The following is a 27,799-nucleotide window of genomic DNA, read 5'->3' as shown; positions in this document are numbered from 1 at the left end:
GCGGAGGAACGCGGCGGCGCGGTTCGGGATGACGAGGGCGACGGTGCTCCGGCGGTCGGCGGGCGAAACGAAGGAGCGGGCGAGGTCGACGACGACGCGGCGAAGCCGATGGAGGTGACGCCGAGTCGGGAGGAAGTCCGGAGCGGCGACGGCGGTGAACCGGAGCTCGGCGGCGACGTCGGAGAGAGAGGAGGACGGCGCGAGCACGAATCCGACGGCGAGAGCGAGCGGCGAGCGGCGGAAACGGAAGAGCGAAGCGCGGGGGACGATTATATAGCACCGGGAGGGGGAAAGCGCGGCCGGAGAGAGAGGAATCGGCCGCGGAGATCTCGGCTCCATTGAAGACGCCGGCGACGATTGCGGGTTTCAAATCGGACGAATCCGAGGGAGGGAGAGAGGGAAAAGAGGGGGAAACGGGAGAGGGAATCACGGGGGTGATTTCCCCCTCTTTATTGCGCGCGGGGACGGCGGGAAACGGCGAGATTCGCGGCGGCGGCGGCGCTAGGGCACGAGCGGGCGGCGGGCGCGGCGGGAGGTAGGCGATGACAGGTGGGTCCCACCCGTCAGCGAGGGTGGCGGGCGGGCCCGCCTGTCAGCGGCGCTCGCGCGGGGGAGGCCGATGGGCCGCGGGGGAGAGGAGAGAGAGGGAGGGAGAGTTGGGCCGAGCCGGCCCAAGAAGGGAAGGGGGGGAAAGAAGACTTCTTTTAGGGTTTTTCTTTTTATAAAATCTTTTCAACTTTGTTTATTTCTTAATAATTATTATTTGTGCTCTTGAAAATTGCACTAAAATTTGAGGGCTCCTTTTGGACCAAGGAGAATTTAACAAAAATTCTCCGGGCCACATTTGAATTTTTCTTGTACGTATTTTAGTGTTTGCCAATTTCTTTTCGAATTTTAATTAATTCTATTATTCCTTTTAGAAGATGATTTTTATTTTGGGATGCATTTATCAGGACGTGACAAATCCACCCCCCTTACAAGAATCTCGTCCCCGAGATTCGAGGAGGCTAGCAAGAAGATAGGTTGGGCGGTCTTCTCTTCTTGTCTGACTTCTTCCGTTGCGTCTTGACAAACTTCCAGCAAAACTTCACCACTCGGAACTGCTTGGCTTGACCTCCTGTTGCGGGTGGAATCTCCTCTTCACCTGACTTGGACCAGGGTGCACCTTTTGGCTGACTCAGACTAGGTTGCGGTAGTGCAGTGATGCTTCCGTTCCAGAACTTCTCATGATTCATATCTTCGGAGTCAACCTCAGACAAGTTACCACTTCACGTCATGCGTCAACACTAGCTTGTCATTACTAGGATACTATGTTTGTCATCATAAGAATATCATGCTTGTCATTCACTTCTAACTTGCCATCAACTGTCTCATATTAGCTTTCCTGGTCTCCGGTGCTAGGTACTTCGGCTATTCGATGCAAGGGTCAACCACTCTAACTATAAGTTATGCTTCCCAAGAGAACCAATTTATCCCACTTGACATACTTTGACGTCTTCTCCCATGGCTTTATTGCTGGATTTGTTATTGTCTAATCATTACCCTGTCAAATCTGAGGCTTCGTTGTGAGAGGTGATTTTAATCTGACCTCTATAGACTATCTTCGAACATATCACTGGTTCTATAACTGGGAATGGCTCTCACGAACAAGCAGCTCGGATTCACTTTCTTTACATTCAGTTTACTTCCCATTATTGTCTTCAGGTTGTCCTCAGTTAGCATTCAACGTATTCCTTTACACCTTTAACCTTGATGTGTTCTTTCCCATTGGATCATCTCCCAAGACTTGGCATTACCTGGTAACCGGTGCTTGCACTTTTCACTTCGTGTAGCATCTGATACCGAGTTGAAGATTTCACTCCTTGCCTTCATAGAAACACTTTTACCTAGGTCATCTTGCTTACTTAATGACAAGGTGACTGTTGCGGGGCAATTACAATCAGGGGTCTTCCTTGAGCGATGCAGAGCATGTTTCTGTTTATCAATCACCTTTCGGCCTACTTCTTTTATGCTAGAGAACATCTTTGCCAATCTCTTTTATCAATCATCTTTCGGCTTATCTCTAACAGGTGGTATTCTTTAATGTGGATTGCGGACGCTTCTGGGGACGATGAGGTCCTTTGGCTTGCTGCCTTTCGGTGAAACCTTGATGTGGTTCGTCAAAAGCTGCACTGACTACCTTCAGGGAAATACATTGCCTGCTATCTGTATCTATACCACTAGGGTTTAATTGCCGATGGTCATCTTTAGTGCTTCCTCGAGATGGGGAGCATCCAAATTGTTCTTCTGCCACATCACCTTTGACCTTTTTCTGATACCAGATAAACTAATTACCAACCATCGACTATTATGTTCTCAAACATTGATGTCTCCTGGATCTCCTTAACTGTTGGCAGGTATATCCGATCTTATCAATGTAGAGGCATGGCGGGTACCCTTAGGGGTTTCCTCCAACAATCCTTATCTTGATCTGTAAAAGGCGTATCCAAACTCCTATCCTCAACTACTGTCTCGTTGGCTTTTTAACCCAACACAGTTTAATTGTTTTTCTTTTCCATCCACAGGTTGGTTATTAACTCGAGGTTAGAATATAGTTCCTCTGACACGAGACCCTAGGTCTCCTTTGTCAGTAAACAATTATACACATGATCACATATCCGCATCTTTCAAACGAATCCTCATGGAACTTGTCTGTATTACACATTTCTCCCTCATTACATGAATACGAGGCACTGCCTTAAACAAAAAGGGACGGTGCTTAACATCGGTACATTGTATCCTCAACATGAATCATCTCTAAACATAGCAAGCTCACTGTTTACAGACATGATTATATTTATGAATTACATGATTGCTGCAAACTTTCGATTACACCATGATAAGTAGCGAACTGAAAACCACAAACATGGCTGCTCATTTTGATTCTGGAGAGATATAACTGGCATTGTTCTAGTGACTGCATCCTTGATTGGTTCTGTGATGATGTGATAGGACTGCATAATGCTATCATTCACAGGAGAAGCTTCCTTCTGATTGCTGGTTGAAGCGGATGACGGTCTTCTGCTTGGTATCGCCCTCCGGAGGTTGATTGCCCTTGGCTCGGCCTGGAGTAGGTCGGGGAGAGACACAACTTCTTCCATCTACGACAATTCTTTGCTGAGGCTGTCGATGCAGAGAGTGGTTGCTATGATTTATTGCCGAGTCAGGTGCAGCAGGAGGAGCATTGGTGCATTGTTTCTGCTATGGGTTCTGATTAACACGAGGCCTTACGGGTACGGCGTTTGCTCCAGTGACCACAATACGATTGGAATGTCTGCTTCGTGTAAATTGGCGGTAATGTGGAGGTCGATTTTGCCTTGGTTGGGGACAGTTTTTGGAGTAATGCCCTTCTTCACTGCAGTTGTAACAAACAATAACTTTCTTACACTCGGGTTCTTCATCTTGTACTTGATTTCTCAGCTGCTGTATTGGAACTTCCAAAGGTACAACGCAGATACTGGCCCCTGTCTTGTCAGCTGGTGGCTGGGGCTGAAATTGAGCATTGACACCTTGTGGTAGTGCATTCATTGGAATTGGAGCTGTTGCAACGCGGGCTATAGGACTGCTTCGGGATGCATGGATGACAATTCGTTGAGGAGCAAGCTTCTGATTGCAGGGAGTTGCGTGGACTGACGTGCCGGCAGCTATGTTTCTCGGTTTTGGGCACTTGTCGGCGAAATGACCCATTCCTTGACAATTGAAGCAACAGATGTCTTCCCGGACTCGGCATTTTCTTTTCTCATTTCGATTCCTCTGTCCTGGCACTGGAGTTAGGCTGAAACGGTGATCTTGGCGGGGATTTGTGTTGCCTTGATGCTTCTCTCCGTTGGAACTGGCGGGTTGGTTGGCCATCTTCTTCGTCAGCAGAAAACTGAATTGACAATCTTTTGGTACATGATCAGTTCCTTCACAAAAGAAACAAGTGATCTTGTTCGTTGGACACCTGTCGGGCGGATGGTCTTCCTCACAATGAACGCATGTAGAGGCACACGAGCTGGCAACATGACCGATTTCTCCACAACGAGAGCATGCCTTAAGTTCTATTTTATTCTGGTTAAAACCTTGGGGAGACTTCTCATCTTCATCATCTGAGGAGACTTGATCTGAATCTTCACTACCAGACACTCTACCTCCATTAGCTAAAAGATGCTCTGTCAACTGTTGTGCACCTCGGAAGGAATTTCTTCTCTGATGTTTTGTCATTCCTGGTGGAGGCCATTCTGTGCTGGTAATGATCATCTTACGGACTTCATCCTCGGTTCGCATTGGTGCTTTTCTTTTCTGCTGAGGACAGTTCCTTGCGTAGTGCCCTTGCTCATCACACATAAAACAGATGATACTTGCTTCTTTTGGGTCAACATGCGGCATGGCATGAGGGGCCTTCTGGGATGTTGGCGGTGCGCTGACTTGTGGTGTGAGTGCTTGGACTGCCTCCAACTGCACTTGAGGTTGCATCTGACTCGGGTTCAAAATTGGCATCCGATGCTGCTGTAGTATCTCTATAAGCAATTTGTTCTGGTTAATCAGGTGTTGGACCACTGCCACACAACTGGTGTCTGGTGCTTCATTCACTCGGGAGCTTGAGGTACCAATGTCCTGACTTCTGACCTTATTGCCTTTCTCATTGTCAGCCATCTGTTGCAAAGGTTTGGAGAGGGAGAGAGGGAAAACAAAGGGGAGAGACAGATTAGAAACTAAGGATAGGACCTTAACAGATCTAAGTCTTTTGCTGTTATGATATATGTTAGGCTTATTCTGCAAGTTGATTAAGCAAACAACCTAGCATGGTTACATCACACCCCACTGATGCAAACCACGCGCTACACACACAAACAAGGAAACACACGACTAACGACTCTACCCTAGAGGGTGGCTTAGGTTCTGCGACGGGTTCTCCAAGATCTTCACTCCTGCTTCACAGCTGGCTTCACTGCTTCCTCCACTTCACTAGCAGATCCTGCAGTCTTCTGGAGCTTCGGCAAACAACTGACGATGTCCTCTTCTTCACTGACCTGACCATCTAGTACTAGTTGAAAATCCGAAGAAGGAAGAACGGAGTAAACCTTTTGCAAATAGCATTAGGGGAAGGAGAAAAAGGAACTTTCGCAAATAATTTTTATTTATAAAATATGTCCTTGGGTTTTATCCACTTGGCTTATCCTACAGTCGAGATGGCTCTGATACCAGCTTGTCGCGACCGGGAAAATTGCCTTTTCCCGAACGCTAGTGTATTAATCCCCGTCCCAGGAAAAGCCGGGGTACACCATACAAACATGATATAAAAGACACATCTTTATTATATCGATAATATTTACATTATTACAAAGGCGCTTAAGGCCTGACAATCAAAAATAAACAGCAGCGGACTAGCGGCCTACGGCTCCATCTTCACAGGCGCTCAACTGGGGTATAAGCCAGGACTCCACCTAAGACATCTTCTCCAAAGCTTCTCTTACTGAAGGGGGAAAAGATTGAGCAAGAATGAGTACAACCACAGTACTCAGCAAGCCACACCGGCAGATGCATGATTAATGCAAGGGAGGTACAAGGGAATAATAATATAGGGATTAAGTTTTGCAGTAAACAGCATTTAAAAGTCACTTAGTTGCCCAAAGCCATTTTGTAAAGACGATCCTAGAGCTACACAGTATTATTAAACAAGGCCGTGAACCCTCACGAACCTGCCTTAACCCAAGGCCTACGATGATTCAGACCGAACTGGCAACCCGACCTGGGTCCCAGCTCGTCCCAAGCCAACCCAGGCCAACCTTTCCACATTTTAGTTGTTAAGCAAATTTTAAGAATTAAACCACTAACTTGGGTACATTGCTCGGCTTGCCCATATCCGAGGGCTCGGCTATTCGAATAGATTTACTCTGATCAGAGGTGTACATCTTTACCCACAAGACACATCTTTACTCCGCATTCCATGGCCTTGGAACCCGTTGTAAACATGTGACATAACCCTTCACCCATCCTAGCCGTGAACAAAAGTACCGACCCAACCCTGCCTACGGCCGGTATCCCGGGACAGGCAGGCCAGGGTTGAGCCCCTAGCAACAAGATCTAGACCGGGTGCGCCACACACATAGGGGTGAGACCACCCGCGTACTAGTCCAGTGCCATGGCATCTCGACTAACGGGCACCGACCCGTGTAGTCTTCATTTGCCTAGACATCTCGATTACCGAGCCGCAGCTCGCGTAGCCTTCATTTGCCTCAGAGATATCCATCGTCGCAACGACTTCATCCATCTCTATCCGTGTCATTTTGTTCAGGACTAGACTGAGCACCGAGTTAAGCCTTACCCATTAGACATGTGGTTAGTACGGTAGTGCTTTGCAACAGAGGCCCGAAGACCGGTCCTTATAGTGGCCGAGGTGCTACTAGCAAAACCCTGCACCTCGAGCCCAGCCTAAAACCATTTTGGGAGTTTTGAATAGAGGGGGGAGGTGTGTGTTCAATTCCATCACAAGCCAACCATTCCACAGTGTCCAAATGTTATGAGAATTCCCAAAGTCTAAAGTTATAAAACCACCTAATGTTGCCTAATTAATCAGCGAAGCATCTACCTAGATTTATACTAGTGGAACCATGAATATAATGTCCACTAGTTAGGGTTTTGTTTATTCTAGGGTGGACAAGGTAATAATAACAATAGCAATAATAATAAGGTCATAACAAAGGTAAATAGGTATGGCTAGATAAAACAGTGATAACGCGGGAATTTAAATAAAGCGATAATGCAATAATTTAAATCAACATAATTTTACAAACTGGGATTCAATATGTTCAAGGATGATGTGACTTGCCTTGCTCGCTTTCCCAAACGCCGGCTTCAACTTCCACAAAGAGCGGATCTTCCAAAGCTGCAGCGTCTACACGACCAACGGAAAAGAAAAGGCTTTTACTCTAATAAACTCCATACAACAAGCAGGAACAAAGCACAAAAATGGGTTCTTGACTTCTTAAGGAAAAATTAGAGACTTGAACGGTCCAATTCCGAGTTCAAATGGCCAAGTTATGGCCATTTGAAGTTTATATGCTCTTTAAATGGATATTTACGAATTTCTTCATTTAAATTTTAATTAAAAACCCATTTATTGCGTCAGCCGAGGGAGAGGGCGCGCGGACCGGGTCCACGGGAGTGGGGCCCACGCGTCAGCCTCTCGGTCCACGGTGGACCGGGAGCACGCAGCTGGCGGCGGTCGGCGCCGTGGGTCCCACGCGTCAGCCGCACCCGCGGGCGCGGGCGGCTGACGGCCGGGCCCACTTGGCAGCCGCGAGGACGCGCCCGAAGGCGGCCTCGCCGGCACGGCCGACGGGAGGCGGCACGACCGCGCCCCGATGGTCACCGCCGGCGACCACCGGCGCGGCGGAGCGGCGCCCGAGAGAGCGGAGAGGAGAGGGAAGCGAAAGGGACGGTCCACGGCTCACCCCGAGACACGAGGACGGCGGAGACGACGAACGGAGCGGAGGAACGCGGCGGCGCGGTTCGGGATGACGAGGGCGACGGTGCTCCGGCGGTCGGCGGGCGAAACGAAGGAGCGGGCGAGGTCGACGACGACGCGGCGAAGCCGATGGAGGTGACGCCGAGTCGGGAGGAAGTCCGGAGTGGCGACGGCGGCGAACCGGAGCTCGGCGGCGACGTCGGAGAGAGAGGAGGACGGCGCGAGCACGAATCCGACGGCGAGAGCGAGCGGCGAGCGGCGGAAACGGAAGAGCGAAGCGCGGGGGACGATTATATAGCACCGGGAGGGGGAAAGCGCGGCCGGAGAGAGAGGAATCGGCCGCGGAGATCTCGGCTCCATTGAAGACGCCGGCGACGATTGCGGGTTTCAAATCGGACGAATCCGAGGGAGGGAGAGAGGGAAAAGAGGGGGAAACGGGAGAGGGAATCACGGGGGTGATTTCCCCCTCTTTATTGCGCGCGGGGACGGCGGGAAACGGCGAGATTCGCGGCGGCGGCGGCGCTAGGGCACGGGCGGGCGGCGGGCGCGGCGGGAGGTAGGCGATGACAGGTGGGTCCCACCCGTCAGCGAGGGTGGCGGGCGGGCCCGCCTGTCAGCGGCGCTCGCGCGGGGGAGGCCGATGGGCCGCGGGGGAGAGGAGAGAGAGGGAGGGAGAGTTGGGCCGAGCCGGCCCAAGAAGGGAAGGGGGGGGAAAGAAGACTTCTTTTAGGGTTTTTCTTTTTATAAAATCTTTTCAACTTTGTTTATTTCTTAATAATTATTATTTGTGCTCTTGAAAATTCCACTAAAATTTGAGGGCTCCTTTTGGACCAAGGAGAATTTAACAAAAATTCTCCGGGCCACATTTGAATTTTTCTTGTACGTATTTTAGTGTTTGCCAATTTCTTTTCGAATTTTAATTAATTCTATTATTCCTTTTAGAAGATGATTTTTATTTTGGGATGCATTTATCAGGACGTGACAACCATGCATCAATGCTTGATTCAATGGCAAGGCAACAAGATTGAGATCGTGCCAGTAGACAGGTCAGTTAACGTTGCCAGTGCCGATTTAGCTCTTTGGGATATGGACGGTATTGATTGCTTGTCTGGAAAGGTTTGGGATTGAGATTTTCTAAAAGTGTCCGGTTGTGATATACAACCAATTGAAGATGGAGAGCCCAAATTATTGTTTTTAGGGCATCATGGAGGGTTCAAATGTCTACACCAAGGACACGGTAGATGATCTCGATGACAAACAAGGACAAGGTTTTATGTCGATTGATGATTTGGAAGAAATTGATATAGGTCCAGGCGATAGACCAAGACCGACATTCATCAGTAAGAATTTATCTCCGGAATTTAGAACCATGTTAGAGTTGTTAAAAGAATTTGGAGATTGCTTCGCTTAGGAGTATTACGAGATGCCAGGACTCAGCCGATCGATTGTTGAATGTCGGCTCCCTGTCAAACCGGGGGTTAGACCATATCAGCAGCCGCCGAGGAGATGCAAAGCCTATATGCTCGAACCTGTCAAGGCAGAGGTTAAACGTTTGTATGATGCTGGGTTTATTCATCCATACCGATATGCTGAGTGGGTTTCCAACATAGTTCCGGTTATCAAGAAAAATGGCAAAGTCAGAGTGTGCATTGATTTCCGAGACTTAAACAAGGCTACTCGAAAGGATGAGTACCCAATGCCGGTTGCCGATCAGTTGGTTAATGCTGCCTCAGGACATGAGATATTGAGTTTTATGGATGGTAATGCTGGTTACAATCAAATCTTTATGGCAGAGGAAGATATTCATATGACAGCTTTTAGATGTCCTGGTGCAATCGGCTTGTTTGAGTGGGTTGTAATGACTTTTGGCTTGAAGAGTGCTGGGGCTACATATCAAAGGGCCATGAATTATATATTCCATGATCTGATCGGCTGGTTGGTTGAAGTTTATATAGATGACGTGGTGGTTAAGTCAAAAGAAATTGAGAATCACATAGCCGATTTGAGAAAAGTTTTTGAGAAAACTAGAAAGTATGGCCTGAAGATGAACCCGATAAAGTGTGCTTTTGGCGTATCAGCTGGTCAGTTTTTGGGATTTCTTGTTCATGAAAGGGGGATTGAGATAACTCAGATGAGTGTTAATGCAATTAAGAAGATTCAACCACCGGAGGACAAAACAGAGTTGCAGGAGTTGATCGGCAAGATAAATTTTGTTAGAAGGTTTATATCTAATTTGTCTGGAAGATTAGAACCTTTTACACCATTGTTGAGATTGAAGGCCGATCAAGAATATACTTGGGGAGCAGAGCAGCAGAAGGCTTTCGATAGTATTAAGGAATATCTTAGCTCTCCTCCAGTTTCGATTCCTCCACAAAAGGGGATGGCTTTTAGATTATATCTATCGGCTGGTGAGAAGTCAATCGGCTCAGTCTTGATTCGGGAGCTTGAAGAGAAAGAGAGAGTTGTGTTTTATTTGAGCCGTCGGCTTTTGGATGCAGAGACAAGGTATTCTCCTATTGAAAATTTGTGTTTGTGCTTATATTTCTCCTGCACAAGGTTAAGGCATTATCTATTGTCCAATGAATGCACTGTGATATGTAAAGCCGATGTAGTTAAGTATATGCTATCGGCTCCGATTCTGAAATGAAGGGTTGGAAAGTGGATATTTGCTTTGACAGAATTTGATCTTCGGTATGAATCACCGAAGGCGATTAAAGGGCAGGCTATAGCCGATTTTATTGTTGATCATCGTGATGACTCAATCGGCTCGGTTGAAATTGTACCTTGGTCTTTGTTTTTTGATGGATCAGTGTGTACTCATGGTTGTGGTATCGGCTTGGTTATAATTTCTCCTCTGGGGGCAAGTTTCGAGTTTGCCTATACTATTAAGCCTGATGCAACTAACAATCAAGCTGAGTATGAAGCAGTTCTCAAAGGGTTGCAATTGCTCAAGGAAGTTGAAGCTGATGCTATCGAGATTATGGGTGATTCCTTGTTGGTGATCTGTCAATTGGCCGGGGAATATGAGTGCAAGAATGATACATTAATGGTTTACAATGAGAAGTGCCAAGAATTGATGAATGGATTTCGGCTGGTGACTTTGCAGCATGTGTCTCGAGAGCAAAACGTTGAAGCTAATGGACTTGGCTCAAGGAGCATTGGGGTTCAAGCCGATGATGAAGGATGTCAAAGTAGAAGTTGCTACGATAACCGCCGATGATTGGAGATATGATGTTTTTCAATATTTGCAGAATCCATCTCAATCGGCTTCACGAAAATTGCGCTATAAAGCTTTGAAATACACCTTGTTGGATGATGAATTGTATTATCGGACGATTGATGGGGTGTTGCTTAAATGTTTGAGTGCCGATCAAGCCAAGGTTGCGATAGGAGAGGTACATGAAGGAATTTGTGGCACAAATCAATCGGCTCATAATATGAAGTGGTCTCTTAGGCGGGCAGGATATTTTTGGCCGATAATGTTGGAAGATTGTTTCAAATATTACAAAGGATGTCAAGATTGTCAGAAGTTTGGAGCAATTCAGAGAGCACCAGCATCAGCTATGAACCCTATCATCAAACCGTGGCCATTCAGAGCTTGGGGAATTGATATGATCGGTATGATTAATCCACCATCGAGCAAAGGACACAAGTTTATATTGGTGGCAACCGATTACTTTACCAAGTGGATAGAGGCGATTCCTTTGAAGAAAGTTGATTCGGGGGATGCTATACAATTTGTTCAAGAGCATATTATTTATTGATTTGGTATTCCTCAGACCATTACAACCGATCAAGTCTCGATCTTCGTGTCCGATGAGTTTGTTCAGTTTGCCGATAGCATGGGTATCAAATTGTTGAATTATTCGCCATATTATGCACAAGCTAATGGGCAAGCCGAGGCATCTAACAAGAGTTTGATTAAGTTGATTAAGAAAAAGATTTCTGATTATCCTCGGCAATGGCACAATAGGTTGGCCGAAGCATTGTAGTCCTATCGGATGGCTTGTCATGGACCGATTCAGGTTCCTCCTTATAAGCTTGTTTATGGGCATGAGGCAGTGTTACCTTGGGAAGTTAGAATCGGCTCAAGAAGAATGGATTTGCATGACCAGTTGACAGCCGATGAGTATTATAACCTTATGGCCGATGAAAAAGAAGATTTGGTTCAATCGAGATTAAGAGCTCTTGCAAAAGTTACCAAAGATAAGGAGAGGATTGCTCGACATTACAACAAAAAAGTAGTGCCCAAGTCTTTTTCAGAAGGTGAACTTGTTTGGAAATTGATTTTGCCAATAGGGACTCGAGATAACAAATTCGGCAAGTGGTCACCGAATTGGGAAGGACCGTTCCAAATCCATAAGGTTGTGTCCAAGGGAGCTTATAGAGAAGTTTATGGACGAGCGCTAAACGGCAAATACTTGAAGAAATGTTACCCAAGTGTTTGGGTTCATACATGATCGGTTGGATGTTGCCGATACATGATAGCCGATGTATTTACATCGCCTTGAGATGGCCGATATGGTTATATCGCCCTTAGTTATTTTCTTGTTGTAATCAGTTGTGTTTTGCCGATATACAATGGCCGATATGGTTATATCGCCTTTAGTTATTTTCTTGTTGTAATCGGTTGTGTTTTGCCGATATACAATGGCCGATATGGTTATATCGACCTTAGTCCAAATTATAATTTTATCAATGCCTTGTCATTGCAAAATTAGCGTGCACATATATACAAATTTGCAAATTTTTGAGCAAATTTAAAAGTTATGTTGATCGGTACAGAGAAATTATATTGAGGGATATCAAAGTTTCAGTAGCCGATTACAAAAATTGTTCTAAGACCTATTACAAGACCAATCATGCAGATAGGTAACGCTGGATAGCTGATACAGCCCGTTGTCTAATTTGATCTACTTCTTCAATAGCTTGAATGTCTTGGGCATCGGTTGCAAAGATGGCCTTAAAGGACTTGGTCATATCAGCCACATTCTTGATAGCTGATTTAAGTCTGGATTTTTGTTCTTCGACAGCATTTGGAAGATTGGCTAACTTTTGCTTCTCCAAATCCAGCTCGGCATTGCATTCTTCAAGTTGAGCTATTAGATCAATCTTGCGGGCTTCAAGCCAATCTATGTTAGACTGAATCGGCCCAACAGAGAGCTAATCAAGTTTGGCTTTTTCTTCATGCACAAGCTGCCGATTGGCTTGGATAGTGGCTTTAATGTCCTTCCGCTCCCGCCGATCGGCTATCCGTTGCTTAGCCTTCTCCAGCTTGAATTGATGTTGCTCAAGGTACACCGCTGGAGTGATGGTGTTTGCCAGATCATCTGGGATTAGGGCTTGGATTTTTGCAAATCGAGCCCGAATTGAACCATAGTCGGCCACCAGATTATCTAATGATGACTCTAACCGAAGGGATATATCTTCAAGTGTTTTCTTGAAAGTTTCATCTAGAGGGGCTAGAGCCTTGCTTGTGGTTTCTTCTTCTGCTTCTTCATCAAAGTAATCCTTGATGTCAAAGGAGAATAGATCGGCTAAAACCTGCAAAAGAGAAATTTGAAGATTGTTAAATATTAAACAAATTCAACCGATCTAAGATCTTATGATAAAGAGAGACTTACTGGGATAGCAGGAGCGGTTGGTTGTTCTTCTTCCTCGATATTGTGACTTGCTGTAGCCGATGGGGTACGGTCACTTGACATTTGCTGCACAGGTGGTGAAGGAGGAGAAGGAGGCTGCAAAAAGACAAGTGTTAAGTAAATATCAGCTATGATTAGATGAGTTAAAGGATTTGTATAGGAAAATCTTACTGGTGGAGCTGGTTTAAGTGTTGTTGTTGCCGATTTCTTCTTCACAGCAGTCTTCTTTTTCTACAAATGCAAGATTTATGAGTGATCTGCTATAAATGAAATGATTACAAAAAGTAATCAAGGCAAGTGGTTTACCCTTGAAAAGTGAGCTGGAGCAGCTGGATTTGGAGGAGTTTGTTTGGGCGAAGCCGATGGTGTTTTTTCTCCTGCATCACTCAGTTCGGCTGCTGCCTGATCGAAATCTTCCCCGATTTCTTCTTCATCCAAGGCTTGCTCGATAGATGGATCTAAGGTAGGCAAGTCATCGGCTGGCTTGGGTTTATTCTTCTTGGTCTTCTTCTTGGGAGCCAGAGCCGATGGATCAATAGCCGATGCTTTGGTTTTCCTCTTCCTGCCTACATCGGCCGGTTATCTCATCTGCCCTTGAAGCAGACTTGAGGTCCTGGGGGCATGGTAGCTGATGACAGGGGGAGCTAATTCACCTCCATTTGGTAGAAGGCCTGGAGCATATTCTATGTCCTTGCCCCTGTTGCTTGTGCGAGGAGGGGAAGATTTTGTTGTCTGCAAAGTAAAGAAGGAGATTAGTCAAAATATGAATTGGCTAACAATGGTTCAAACAGAATTGACAAAGTAAAATGTACCTGGGGGACAACATCTGGAAACAAATCTGTCATGTAAATAGAGGCCGACTGATGGAATATGTGTTGCTTCCATTCACCCCACCATCTATCAAAGTTCTTGCTCCTGAACCTTGCCAGTTCTATGTTCTCGATACTGGCCAAGGGAGGTCCTGGGATGTTGAGCAGCAGATCCATCATCAATGTTGATGAGATTTCTCCACTGCACTGAATCTTATCGGTAAAGAACAAGCCGATTGGTAACTGTCCCATTCCAGATTTCCTAGCTGAGCTCATTGGATGATAGAACTCATAGGACACTTGTATATTTCTTCCTTGGTGGATGCCAACAGGAAGGATGCATGGACTAATAGCAGCCGAGAAGACTTCTCTAGATTTTTGAAATTTTTCAGAGTTGATGTCTTCAAATTTGAAGTCTGCTGGGAGATCAAAGTTTACTGAGTCCTCATATGGAAACCAGACTCGAGCATCTCTTTGGAAGCCCTCATAGAAACTGCAGAACCAGTCTTTGAGCAGTTAGGCCGATAGCTTTGCTCCAAAATCGGCTGGTGTCGATGCAGCTTCTCCATATGACATGCATCGGCGGTGAGTGAGTTCCTCTCCATCATCACCTGTGATCAGCTCCAGCCTTGGGAATTCTGCGTCTATCAAAGGTGGCCGATTCACAACCTTCATGATGACAAGTTTGAGCCATGTTTGCAGCAGCCTCCATGGTCCACCTGCACTTAATACTGAGCCTGTAACTATCTTAGCCGATGCGTTGCTCAACATCTGATATAGATAGTCGAGAAGGATTTTGCCCAATGGGAATTGTCTCTTGGTTTCAAGGGCTTCAGCTAAGAACTGCCAGTTGGTGGTAAGGCCGCAGCTTGATCCACAGAACAAAAACTTCTCGAGCCACATCAAGAGAAAGGCAGTGTGCTCTCGGGGGGTGACAGATCCTTTGCCCATGTATGCTGCTACATAGCCAGACCAGCCACCTATGCTCTTGGTCCTGAAGTCAAATTGGTTTTTGGTGTTCAGGCTCATAGGATTAGCCGATGAAGTCACATCTAATCCAGTAATCATAGTGATGTCGAGCAGAGTTGGGGTCATCGGCCCTTGGTTGAACAAGAAAGCTTTAAGGGTGTTGGACCAAAAGTATGCTGCGGAGGCCATCAGGGGTTCATCCTTGGCCGAATTTGCTAGAGTAAGAGCAAGCGCTTGGCCGATTCCTAATTCGTCCCAGTGAACTTGCTTGCTAGCCGATACGCGCTTATACCACATAGCCCAACTTTTCTCAGGAGAAGTTTTGTCAAGAGAAGGCCAAGATTTGAAGGTATTCTTCCAGTGACCTAGATTTGGGTTGGCCAATCTAAAAGGGATCCTATTGGTTTCGGCGATGATGAACTCAGTGGGATCAAGATTGCCGATCGAACCAAGAAAATAGTGATGCTCATGTGACAAACTTGGGGTCGCGACCAGATTGGACAAGTGCTACAGATGTAAACAAGAATAGAGAAGAAGGAAACAAGATGAGGCAAGGAAGAACGGACTGGCGGAGGAGAGGATCTAGCCGATGGATACTTACCTCTGCATATTCGGCGGATGGCGCGACGGACGGACTGGCGGATGACGACATCTCTGCGGGCGGAAGATTGGCCGGAGAGGAAATCGCCTTGGGATCGCCTGGTGCGCCGAGGGGATCGCCGGAGAGAGAGAAGACAAAGTTGGCTTAAGCAGTGAAAACGGAGCTAACGGTGTGAAATTTCTCGGGGACAACGGTTAGTATTTAAAGCGAGGCGATAACGGTCGGAAAAACGGCAATGAGAGATATTCTTGGAGGAACGGATATGGCAAATCCGAAACATTACCAAATATTCCGGACTTGAGGGCATGTGTTAACAACCAAACTTGGTAATTTCAATATCGGAGATGGAGATAAAACTGAGGCGGAATCCAAGATGGAAATCGTTCCGAAAACAGAGCAAGGATCGGCTAAAGTCTGAATCGGCTGCGACCGGGATTGGCAGAATCCGAGTTGGATAGGGTTAGCCGATTGACCCGAGTCCGAAAATGTGACGCGGTACACGTTGTCGGGTTGAGTTAATGTGCTTCATGAGGATTGCCATGCACGGATTGAGTCCTGAGAAGGCAATTGTATCTATTAATTAGGATATTTCATGTAATTTCCTTAGAGATATGTTTGGGCAAAAGTCTGTCGCAAACACTTATGGTATCTTAGAGTTTGTTAGAGATAAGAGTCGTGTCCGACATGGTAATCTCGGGTATAAATAGACCCCGAGCCCCATGTAATAAACAACAGACGTTCAATACAATCTTGGCGCATCGCCACCCTTTTACTTTCGTTTTGTTTCGACGAGTTCTTGCTTTCGGGTTGAGCTGCATTGGTTTCGATCTTCAACTAGAGGTAAAACTTGTTATGGCGGCTTGCGTTCTCGGGATTAGTGCTTCCATCTTCATGATACTCTAATCTTGTTTATGTAATTCATCGAGTTATCATATATTCTGTATAATCTTCGACAATATCGTTATTTAACCTTCAATCGGCTAACATCTATCATTGCAAGGCAGCCGATTAGGTTAAGTAGCAACGTTGGCTTAGATTATATAGGATATCCACCACTCTATGAAACATCAAATGGCTTGATTGTCTAGATATTGTTCTTCTTTTTATACTTATAGCTGCATCAGATGAGTTTGACCTTATAAGTCGTGATTAGAATCTTAATCTCTAGCCTGCTTCTTGGTTGCCGATTAGATTGCCGATTAGAGTAGTATCGGGGTTTCAGCCGGTCTTACCTGATTTAGCCTTATATTTTATGTGCTTAATTGACATGCTAGATCCGCCCTTTATGTTAAGATCTTGTTGCATCTAGGTATATTACACTTCTTTCTTGATATAATTTACTTGCATTAATATCTTAATATAGAGTGGTATCGGAGTATTAGCCGATACATGCTGATCTATCTGATCGGCTATGCTATGAGCATCTATAATCTCATTGTTAATATATATTTCGATCTAAATGATTTATACTGTCTCGGCATGACGTCCGATCTATCCCAATCACTTGATTTAAGTATGTATCGACATAAGGATTATATATTGTTAATATCTACAGCCGATCGAATAGATTTAGTCCTTTCTTACTTATTTACCTCTGCCAATCGATTCAAATATGACATTGGCTCAGAGATAAATGATATGTCATCGGCAATTAGCCGATCAGCTATCATTTATGGATTTAACCGCGGTTTATTTGTCTTTATTTCTTATTGATTGCAGGATCAAATCAACTGGCATGCTCACGAACTTAAAAGGCAAGATTTTTGGACCTGCACTAAAGTTAAGCAGATCTTCTAGGCCTCGTGTTTTTGCATCAACAGGTAGAACCATTTCGACATCCAGTGCCGATCCCACTTGGGCATGGACGCGTTCACTGGCCATATGTCAGAGCGCTCCGGGCGAATGTTGAAGTTCGCACTTCCGAAGACGGTTTTCTGAGTGCCAGCTGGGGTAGTCACCGTCTTCGAGTTGACAATGGCGTAGAAAATCGCCCCAAACAGCTCGGCGGTCGGCTCGAAACCGGCAGTTCGGCATGCCCAGTCGAAGATATTGATCCGAACCAGGGCGGAAGGGCTGAGTTGGGGAAACTCGACGTCGAAAAGATGAAGTATTTCCGGCAACAGGGAGGTGCACGGAAAACGAAGCCCTGCGTCGAAAAAGGCAACAAAGACCACGGTCTGATTCTTGCCGGGCTTCGGCACAACAGCCTTGGCAGATGCGAAGACCTGACCGCTCGCCACAACCCTGGCCGAGGCAAGCTTTGTCAAATCCGCCTCATCAATGAGCGAGGCACCTAGGTATCCGGAGTGGTCTTCACCGACCTTTCCCGGGTCAGGGCCGTTGGTTGAAGAAGAGCCATGAAAGGATAGCGCAGGAGCCTAGAGTAACCTAAGGGTTGGCAAGCTGGGGTAAAAGTCGAAAACTCTTAAGCGCAGAGAGACGGTCTGGGCGGCAGGGAAAACGGCAAAAATAACTAAGGGTGAAAGTAAAAGTGAAAGCAATGGGAGGGGGTATATATAGCTCACCCGCAAGGCGATTCGCCTACCACCCAATCAAAACCCGCCACGTAAGCCAGGAGTGTATGGAACAGTAATTTCCCATCAGTGCGGGCCGAAACAGTGAATGGCCGAAGATTGCAAACGGTCGGCCCAATAAGCCCAACACTGTTCACAAGCATGAAAACCAAGACAACCAAATCGAAATATTATTTTATGCAGAATAGAAGACAGGTTTCGGTAGGAACATCGGCCGAAATGAGGCGCCCCGCGGTATACCAACATGGTGTGCACGATCTCGGCCGAAACTCCCTACTCACCCTTGCCCGTGAGGGGCTTGTTGGAGGTACACCACGGGGCCCTTCGGCCGGAACCACCGAAACCAAGAGCTTAGGCGACAAGCCCGGACCGGAGACAAATGGCGAAGGTCAGGAAGACAACCACAACGGGCGAAGGGCGCATGGCGAAAGCCGTAGCTAGGAATACGTCAACTTCGCCAAGCGGAGACCATGTCGGAGGGCCGCATGGGCAAAGATGAAGAGGCAAAAGCCTCGGCACAGAGGCACGGGTTTCGCCAAGGTACCGAACCTCATCGCCAGGAGGCCCAGCGGACCGCCGAGCCCTCGGGAGACTTCAGCAAATAGATGGGCCAAGCCATTTATGGCCCAATATCTATACATGTAAAAGACATTGTGTGCCCCTAATAATGTCCTTATCATAAGGGTAACCATGGAAATTCCCCTGTAAAACCTAAACCCTAAAAGGGGAGCCTGTAATAGGATTATAAATAGCCCCCTAAGACCATGTAATGGGGGGGATCCAAAAAAATTTTCACTAAGTAATACAATTGTTCTTACTTCCAACCACTGTTGAGAGAACCACGCCTTTCGACGTGACGCAGTTGTCTATTCGACAACAGATATAAACATATCTAATCTCTAAGTCCATACTGTCTCGGTTAGGTCCGATCTATACAGTTTGTCTATAATTTAGATAAGATTGATTTAGAGATTATATGATTGTTTGCCTTTACAGCCGATACGACATACTTAGGGTTTGTTCATATTCTTTTGTGACTATACCTGATAGCATCGGCTAGGTTAAAGACGATAGGTCATAAGCTTTCTAGCTTATCGACTATCATTTACAGATTTAACTGTTTTATTCTGTTCTTGTTGGTTGCAGGATAAAAACCAACTGCATGCATTGAACTCGAAAGCAAGATTTGGACATGCACTAGAGTGAAGCAACTCTTTCAGGCCAGTGTGTTTTTTTCCATCAACACTATCCATGGCTGCCCCCGAGCTCCACCGTGCTTACGCTCTGAGAGAGAATAGACGCTCTGAGAGAAGAGAAAGAGAGCAGAGAGAAGAGAGGAGAAAGATGTTTACACCCAAATTTGGCACCTATGGACGAAATAGGGGAAAATTGCCAAAGTTTGGAAAGTACCGGGTTTCCTTCACAGGGCCGGTCAAACCGCACGTATATGGGCGGTCTGACCGGCTAGTAGAACCGGTCTGACCGTAGGTATGTGGGCGGTCAGACCGGCAGGGTCCGAGTCTGAGTCTGTTTTCGTCGGGTCTCGGGTTTCCTTGCTCGGGAAGGCATGTTTCGTGTTTCCTTTAGTTTCTATCCCGAGTTGAACATGGAGAAGGGCCTGTAGAGGGCAAGACCAACCCCTATTTAAGGGACAAGGCCGGTTCATTGTAAAACCCCCGAATACAATCTACTTGAATCGTTCTTTTACTATGTTTTCTATTTACCCTAGTTTAGTCCATCTTTGTCGGTTTGCACCGTAAACCGTCCGCCACCGCTGCGAGAGTGCGATACCTCTTTGTAGGTTTGTACTGGAAACCTTCCGTTTCGCCCACGAGACGGGTAGTTATCCTCATATCGATCTAAATCGGCCTAGAGGCTGATTTTGATCTCTAAATCGGCTCCGCTAACCGATTTAGCTGTTTTTCTCCAAAACCCATCTTAATTTGGCCCTTTGGCTAGATCGAAGTGGTTGACGACTCTAGGATCACCGCAAGGCGTTTAGGTGCTGCGATCGTACTTGTCGACTTGTCACAAAATGTTGCCAACAAAAGAGAGCAAAGATAAGAGAGAAGCGAAGGGAGAGAGAAGGGGAGAGGGGTGAAGATGAGGGTTCTACTATAATTTTTTTATTTTTAATCAAACACTCACTCACATGTGGATCCCATGTTTTTTTTTTACTTTTAACGTGCCATGTGAACGTCATCATGTTGGTGGCACATCAACGTCATGTAGGCACCACGTCAGTAAAACCCACCGTCTAAACCACCTTGCGATCTTACTTGCACTGGCTTTAGGAGTTAAGGGACAAGTCATACCTAGTATTGTGGTTCAAGCATAAATTATAGATTCAGCCACACATTAAGATACCTAGAATGAAATAGATGGATTGACAAAAACTCATCTAGGCAAAATGATAAAAGTGGTGATCACGGGCGCGGGCTGGCGCACGACTGGTCACGAACTAGCAATTACGGAGGATTGAGAGCCCAAAGCCTGCCAACTGCAGTCCAGGCTCTCAGCCAACACAAGCAGCCGAAGGGCGAATTGCTGAAGAATAGAGAGGAAGCAGCGCCGTTAACATTATCCCTCCCAATGGGGAGGGATTCGCCAAAGATGAATCCCACCATCTCAAACATGACGAATCCCAACCAAAAAGATCGATTCAGTCTGACCAACCAAGCAGATCGATTCAGTCTGACCAACTAAACAAATCGATTCAGTCTGACCAAACAGATAGATAAGTGAATTTGTGTAATGAGCGGGATATACCGATGAATGGTTGCGGACACAAAAAAAAAAAAGAAAAGAGAAAGCTCTAGATAAATTCAACGCAGAACAGTGATCAATCATTTATGCAAAATGAACACAGCTGTAAAAGATTGTTTAAAATACGTCGCCATTCAGATAAACAAGGATGACTGGAACAAGCATTTCTGATATATGCATAGCACCGTCACGTAACTGGGCTAATTATTGCAACTTAGCATGAGGATCCACTCGAGGGAAAGGCTGCTCCATATGACAAGTGAACTTTTTTCGAACAGCAAAACAAAAAAAGATGGGCAAAAGTTTCATCATTATCCCTCAAGGGCAGAAGCGCCAGAGATAATCTCAATGAGCTCTGTAGTGATAGATGCTTGACGTGTCCTGCGGGGATGAAATCGAATGTATCAGTTCTTTCATGTGAATAGGGGTGAAAACGGTATGGAAATTTCCCGACCGTACCGATACCATTTCCGCAAAACTAATATAATAATAATATTTTAACCGATGGTTACCGTATTCAAAATTTAGTTTTTTTAATTTATGTCGGCGTGGCATTGAAGTTGACACTAAATAGATAAATTCATAAATATGGAAATTTCCCGACCGTTTCCGTTCGTTTCGAGAAAATAATAAAATAATGATACCGTTTCCGACCATTTCCGACCGTTATGCAGTCGACACACATAAACAGATGGAGAAGGTAAGACGACCATACCTGTTGTATGTGAGGGTGAGTCGATCAAGCATTTCACCAGCGTTTCTGCTGGAGCTGTCCATGGCAGACATACGTGCTCCAAGCTCACTGCATGCATTCTCTAGAGCAGCATTATACATAACCTGCCACAAAGCAAAAACATAAGATACCACTAGGATACCTTGAAAAAAGAATGATTGCGCTCTCTACAAAGGGAACGTTTACCCTTATGGATGCGACTTGATTTTGTGGCTGTAATAGTTGTAGCTAATTCATCTATTGAGAGGTATATATGATTAATGAAGACAAACTTACACAAGAAAACTGGAACTCGGTAAGATTCTGAAGAATTTCTGATTTAGTTTCACCTCCTTCAATTTCATATGAATCCAGGTCACCAACCTTACCAGATTCCGATTCTTTCTCCATAACCTATAAAACAATTCAAACCACTAGTATTAACGTCACATCATTCATATTACTTTATAGGAGCACAAATTCATGTCCTCAGCACCGATATTTACCTCTGGGGAAAGTATGGTTGTCATTGTGGGCTTGAATGATATGACCGAGTGGAACTTGTTAAAAACAACCCTTAGAGCATCATACTCAACATTTTTCAAGATATCATCTGCCAGCACAGCAATCTGAAACATCATCAAAGAAAACAGTGGAGATCTATTCAATCCAATAGGCACATTAGGTTTTTGAAATCTGCTTTAGCCACCAAATAATAATCGACTGAACAAAAACTTCCCTGAAGACATTTCAAGGAAGTCAGACAACATAAGACTTTTTACAGTTCAGGGTTTGTTAGCAAATTTTGTTCAAATCATACCAGCTGCTATGATATATTGCAATGCGTGCACACATAACAAAAGATGAATATGATCCAGATCATCTTTCTTTGCAAAGGAAAATGAGATATTTCAACCTACAGCATAACTAGAAGCTTAAATCTAAAAAACACTTTCTTCTCACACATCATCTAGTACCATAATCCTCTCTTGTTTCATTGAAATATACCACATCCGTGAACTTCTGCTGCAACGTAATTAACACAGCTGAAACTAATTCTGCTAACTGCACAACTTTGCGCCACCACCAGTGCCATTCCTTATCCTACAGCAATGAGATCCATCACTATATTTCACATTTCTCCATGCCGATGTGCTATTCTTCAGCCATGGTTGTTAGTCGCACAGTCAGTCTAGTCATCCCTCAAGACCTAAACCAACTTGAGGACTAATCATGACTTAGTCAAAGACAAGCCTTTGAGTTGGTACATTAGAAGTGAGGTCAGAAAAAACAGGGAGCAGATGAGGAAAGCAGGTGTGCAACTATTGGTGCTCCCTCTAATCTTACTCAGACTCCGGTGGCTACCTCTAATCATATATGGAGGAGAAAACTGAACAGCTCTCCTCTTATCTCGTATTCCAAGTTTCCCAAATCAAATTGTAGCCCTCAAGTCGTGCTCTGTGGCTGACTTGTCAATTGGTCCATGACTAGCCATGCAACTTGACTACCGTACCCTCCTCCCACTTTTTCAGCACAGGTTGATGCTCCATCCCCTTATCAGACCTTTTTCCCCACCAACTAGGGCCAGCAAAACCAAGTCAGATCCAATATGGCAGCTGTGTCAGCCCCCAACATAGCAGCTGTGATTCAGTGGCACAGGTGGACACATCAGCAGGACAGGACAGGTGACAGCCTTAGAGAACCCAGGTAGTGGTGGCTGGCTTAAGGAAATATTGAAACAGGGAGCCTCCCAAGATGGCACCAGGCTCCCTTCCCCTGCCTCATTGCTTGCAATAGCTCCAACATCATTGCCTTATTCCTAGTCCCTAACTAGTGTTACTATTAAAACACAAGAGGAACACATCATTTGATGATCAATCATGTCTATGTCTCATTCGAGTATCTCAAAGAGTGATTTTCTGTAACAAGTCTTAGCCCCAGCTTGCCAGCAACAGGAGAAAGTATGGAGAAAAAGGAATGGAAGGTACAGTCGGAGTGGGCTGAAGTGAGTCTGATTTGGTAAAATTTTAGATTGATAAATCAGTATATATATTTTGGCTATAATAACAGAGATTAGTCATTGACAAATTGAAATGTGTTCCAAATCAGAAGTCCAATGTGACATGACAGAATTCCTTTTACATTAGGAATGCTTCTCTTGCAAAATTCAAAATTCGAGAGCAAAATTCACTGACAATATAAGAAACTACAAAACAGTTTTCAATTGCCAAACTTTAGACTTAATTCAGAAACAAATTCACAAATAATGAATAGCATTTCATAATAAAAGGTGCACCCATAGCATAGTAAAAGCTCAGGAAAACAACATACCTGTGTGTAGTTGATAGGGTTCTTCTGCAACTCAGATACTGTCATCTCGATGTTATCCTTGGAGTCACGAATGAGTTGAACTTTACCCTTTTCTCCTAATATGACATACTTGCTTTCTTTCTCTGGTCCTGATTTGAGGTGCAAAAACTTTGTTTTAGTATCTTCTAATGTTTAAATGATAACAAAAATAACCATGCAAAGTATTACCAGAAGTCAACTTGTGGAGTGCTTTGCTGACTTTAACTGACGTTGAGTTGATACCACCACAAAGACCCTTGTCAGAGGTAATGGCTACAATAACATTCTTCTTGACATCGACACCTGGTGGTTGCATCAAAGACATTAATAACTAAACCAAAAACTCAATAATCTTATTGCCAAAAAGACATGATGTCAATCTAATTCAGTTAAATTAAAACTGCTGTTCCGTAAGAATTAAATAATTTAGACAGATCCAAGCATGGAGTAAACTCAACAGGCAAGCCTATCAATGTTTCCTCATGAATTGAGGATCACAGCATCATTAGAAGTGGCATGAGACCTGTGGTGCATTTATAAATTAGTGAGAAGCGTGTCTAGTAAATAGATGTAGAGTCCATGCTTACACCACTGAACCAATAGCTCAGAAGATTCACCCATAGTATATATATCTACATATTTCTTTACCAGGGATAATTACCCACCATCAAATATCTCTTACCTTGAATGCCATTGACTTTTAAGAACCAACATCAAATGAACTTCCTAGATCATGAATAAGGTTGTACATTTGATTTGTGGCAGCCAGGCATGCTAATGTAGCCATAGGCTTCTAGCATATCATGACATTCAATAAGATAGGCATCAACTTTAGCTATAATAACTACGGCAGAAAGGTACTGTAAATATGTACTACAACGAAACATAACATACTAGGGACATCCCCAAGAAGAGCGGTGAATGGCTGCCATAGACCACGTGAATTTTCTGTTCTTATTTGAACAGCTCGAAGCTTTGATGCTGCAACCATCTTCATTGCTTTTGTAATCTTCTGGATGTTCCTAACACTCTTCATGCGGGTTCTCACTGTAAAAAAGTATTATTAGTTGAGGGGCCAATAATTTGCTTCAATTGCCAGGGTCAATATATATGTTCGGAAAGAAATAGAATAGAGAAGGAAGATCCTAACCAACTTGTGTTGAAACAGAACGTGCGCCTAGTGGGGCAATCTCCCTGGTTTTTAAATACGCAGTATATTCAGTTAGAAAGTAATACATAGTGGAAGCAAGAAGCGAATAATTTAAAGAGAAATCGAGCAGTCATGTATAACAAAAGCATGGATCATGCAGAGAGATAATTCCAAGGAATTTGGTGTAAATACTTACATGCACGATAAAAATGTGCAATTAACAATATAATGTCATATTGTTTGCAACAAAAGTAACCAGCTATACGAGGCTACAATTTTAACAAACAAGAAATGACATCTATGACACTGCACATTTCGTACTAATCATTCAATGCAAGACAATGAGAGTAAAACCCACCAGAAACATGAGTGGTTTCTATACAAGTCATACTTTATGAGCGGTTGCAATCCGTGTGGACAATCACAAACCAAACAACATGCCGAACCAGTCAACAGCATGTGAGATTAAAGTTACAACTACATATGGATTTTTTTTCTCCCTTGTAGCAGTGCATCAGAACCCTTTTCCAGCATTCACATCCATTTCATAATCCATAAGGGGATGCAGCCAAAGTTCATACGGATTCCAATCTCGTCCACTAAAGGTGGGAAAAGAAAAGGAGACTACAAATCCTTCGTCTACGCAATCACCACCACAACCCATAACACACCCACACATACATTTCGCAGCCGCAAGCACCAACTCCAATTCGCCCTAGATGCGCCTCAAATCCGAGGGTAATGAATCCACTGGTCGCCCAATAAACTCGCCCACGGGAACACCAGATCCGCAGCCAGATCCAGCGGAGACGGACGAATCGAACCGGAGGCGGATCTGGCGGAGAGAGAGAGGGGGGGGAGGCGGAGCGGGAAAAGGGAAAGGGGATCTTACTGGTGGGCGGCGGCGGGGGAGCGCGCGGCCATGGCGGCCGCCGGGGATGGGGTGGAGGAGAGGAGGACGCGCCTCCCGTCCCGTCGCAGCGCCGCCATCGCCATCGCCGCCGGTGTGCGTTTCGATCCGGGGGTCTCGCTGCTTGGCTCGTGTGGCCGCAAGAGGTTGGGAGGAAAGAGAGAGGAGGGAGAGTGGTGGGGTGGGAGGGCAGCAGGTGAGGGCACACCGGCACAAGCCCTAAGATGCCTCATGCCAGCTTGGGAATGGGCCGCTTGTTGCTAATGGGCCTCCAAGAAGTGAAATAGGCCTTTTTCTTCTTTTACTATTACTATTATTGTTATTATTTTCTTCTTCTTCTTTATTTGTTACGGGGTACTCCGATCCCTCCGTCAGTCTGTCTCAGGATAGATGATTTTATCTTTCAAATTTGTCACAATATATAAATTTTGTGATTTAGACACATTATTAATTTATTTCCCAACTACCACAATATGTACTACTAGTTTATTCTTCATATCAACTTTTGTATTATTTTATTTCACACTTATCAATGTTTTACTAGTTTATTTCCCTGATTACCACCTTCTGTATCATTATTTGTTATTTTGGTACTTTCTCAATTTTAAAACAATTGCAGTAATCATAAAAAAGTCATAAAAAAATAAAAATATATAGATCAACATATGATATATTTTTCCACGAACATGCAAGTTGAATTTCGACTTATACAATTCTAACAATTTTGATCGCAAATTACACATTTTATTCATATTGAATAGTCAAAATTTTTTATTTTTGTTTCTACTTGTATAAGTTGAATTTGAACGTGCATGTTTGTGGAGTGACATATCACATAATGATCTATCTTACTAATTTGTTTCAAATTCTTTTTGATAACTTTTAAGTGACATGCAAAAATAAGGGTATATTCCCTTAAGGGATGAATAGAGTTTTCTGTCAGGGGATAATGCATACCCTATATCCTATGGTCATGTATCATGCCCCTAAAGTTCCCCTTTCTAGCTTTAAAATTTATTTAATAAATTATCTGAAGAAATTGTTTAATTTAACCTAGAGATGAACCTTAACTAATAAATGCAATTGGTATCGTGGAATTTTTCTTAAGTTCCACATGTCACAATACATTAACAGGATTTTTAGCGAAATTTTCAGCGCCTCGGAAATAATTTTAACCGATTAAAATCAATTCTATGCAATATATAAATCACATGAATCCCTTTTTCTTTTTCCTCTTTTTCCTTTTCTTCTTTTTCTTTCTTGGGCCGTCGGCCCAACTCCTTTCCCATGCCGTTCCCTTGTTTGGCCGGCCCGTGTTGGTATTTCTTACGACCACTGATAAATCCGCAAGCGCACGGAATACCGCTGTAGCACTTCACCTTCGGGTGACTCCAAAAGGATATCAAACTCAGAGAACGTGTGTAATCTACATAAGGCTAAGACTATCCAAGAACAACAACAGATGGTAGGCAGGCTAGGCTAGAGAGGACTTTCTATGGGTTTTAATTATCTAAGCTAAGCAAATGTAATTTCATATCTATTGCTTCGGGCACCGACCCCTGCTGGTCTGCCAGCGTGGTTCCGGCTATAGCACTATGATATATCCGAATGTGGAGGATTACTAGGATGGGATTCAGGGCTACCTTTGACAAATCCGTGGGATACACAACAAACAAAAGTAATCTCTAACCTAGACACCACGTCTAAGTTATTAATTACTGCTCTAATACTTACGCAGGAATTTCCTTCTCTATCCGGAATCCTAGTACTAGAGTGCTTAGTACGAATACTAAACAATGAACCCGCAAATATGGAAATCTATCTTACTTAGATAAAGTAATTAAATAACATAATAAAGGAACACGAAT

General features: G+C 44.6%; 1 protein-coding gene across 1 annotated transcript; it reads right to left on the bottom strand.

Annotated features, from left to right (window-relative positions):
- Positions 1 to 20,864: 20,864 nt before the first annotated feature.
- Positions 20,865 to 26,122, bottom strand: LOC4348305 (ATP synthase subunit gamma, mitochondrial). The gene is made up of 9 exons (XM_015759391.3): positions 25,914 to 26,122; positions 25,022 to 25,065; positions 24,766 to 24,918; positions 24,061 to 24,174; positions 23,854 to 23,981; positions 22,029 to 22,151; positions 21,820 to 21,936; positions 21,526 to 21,647; positions 20,865 to 21,191 (listed from the first exon to the last, which is right to left on the bottom strand). Exons 1-9 carry the CDS (start codon positions 26,015 to 26,017, stop codon positions 21,122 to 21,124), a joined length of 975 nt encoding a protein of 324 aa, XP_015614877.1. The 5' UTR covers positions 26,018 to 26,122; the 3' UTR covers positions 20,865 to 21,121.
- Positions 26,123 to 27,799: the final 1,677 nt, after the last annotated feature.

The sequence above is a fragment of the Oryza sativa genome, chromosome 10 (genome assembly GCF_034140825.1).
Source record: "Oryza sativa Japonica Group chromosome 10, ASM3414082v1".
NCBI classification, from domain to species: domain Eukaryota; kingdom Viridiplantae; phylum Streptophyta; class Magnoliopsida; order Poales; family Poaceae; genus Oryza; species Oryza sativa.
The sequence above is the reverse complement of the archived record's forward strand: the minus strand, read 5'-3'. Positions and strand labels throughout refer to the sequence as shown.

Bases quoted from the DNA above. Each gene is read 5' to 3' on its own strand.
- LOC4348305 (XM_015759391.3), bottom strand. From the start codon at position 26,017: ATGGCGATGGCGGCGCTGCGACGGGACGGGAGGCGCGTCCTCCTCTCC. The intron at 24,919-25,021 runs GTTAGGATCTTC...ACTTTTTTACAG, and splicing joins TTCTGTTTCAACACAAGTTG to TGAGAACCCGCATGAAGAGT. The intron at 24,175-24,765 runs GTATGTTATGTT...TGCAACCACCAG, and splicing joins TCTTCTTGGGGATGTCCCTA to GTGTCGATGTCAAGAAGAAT.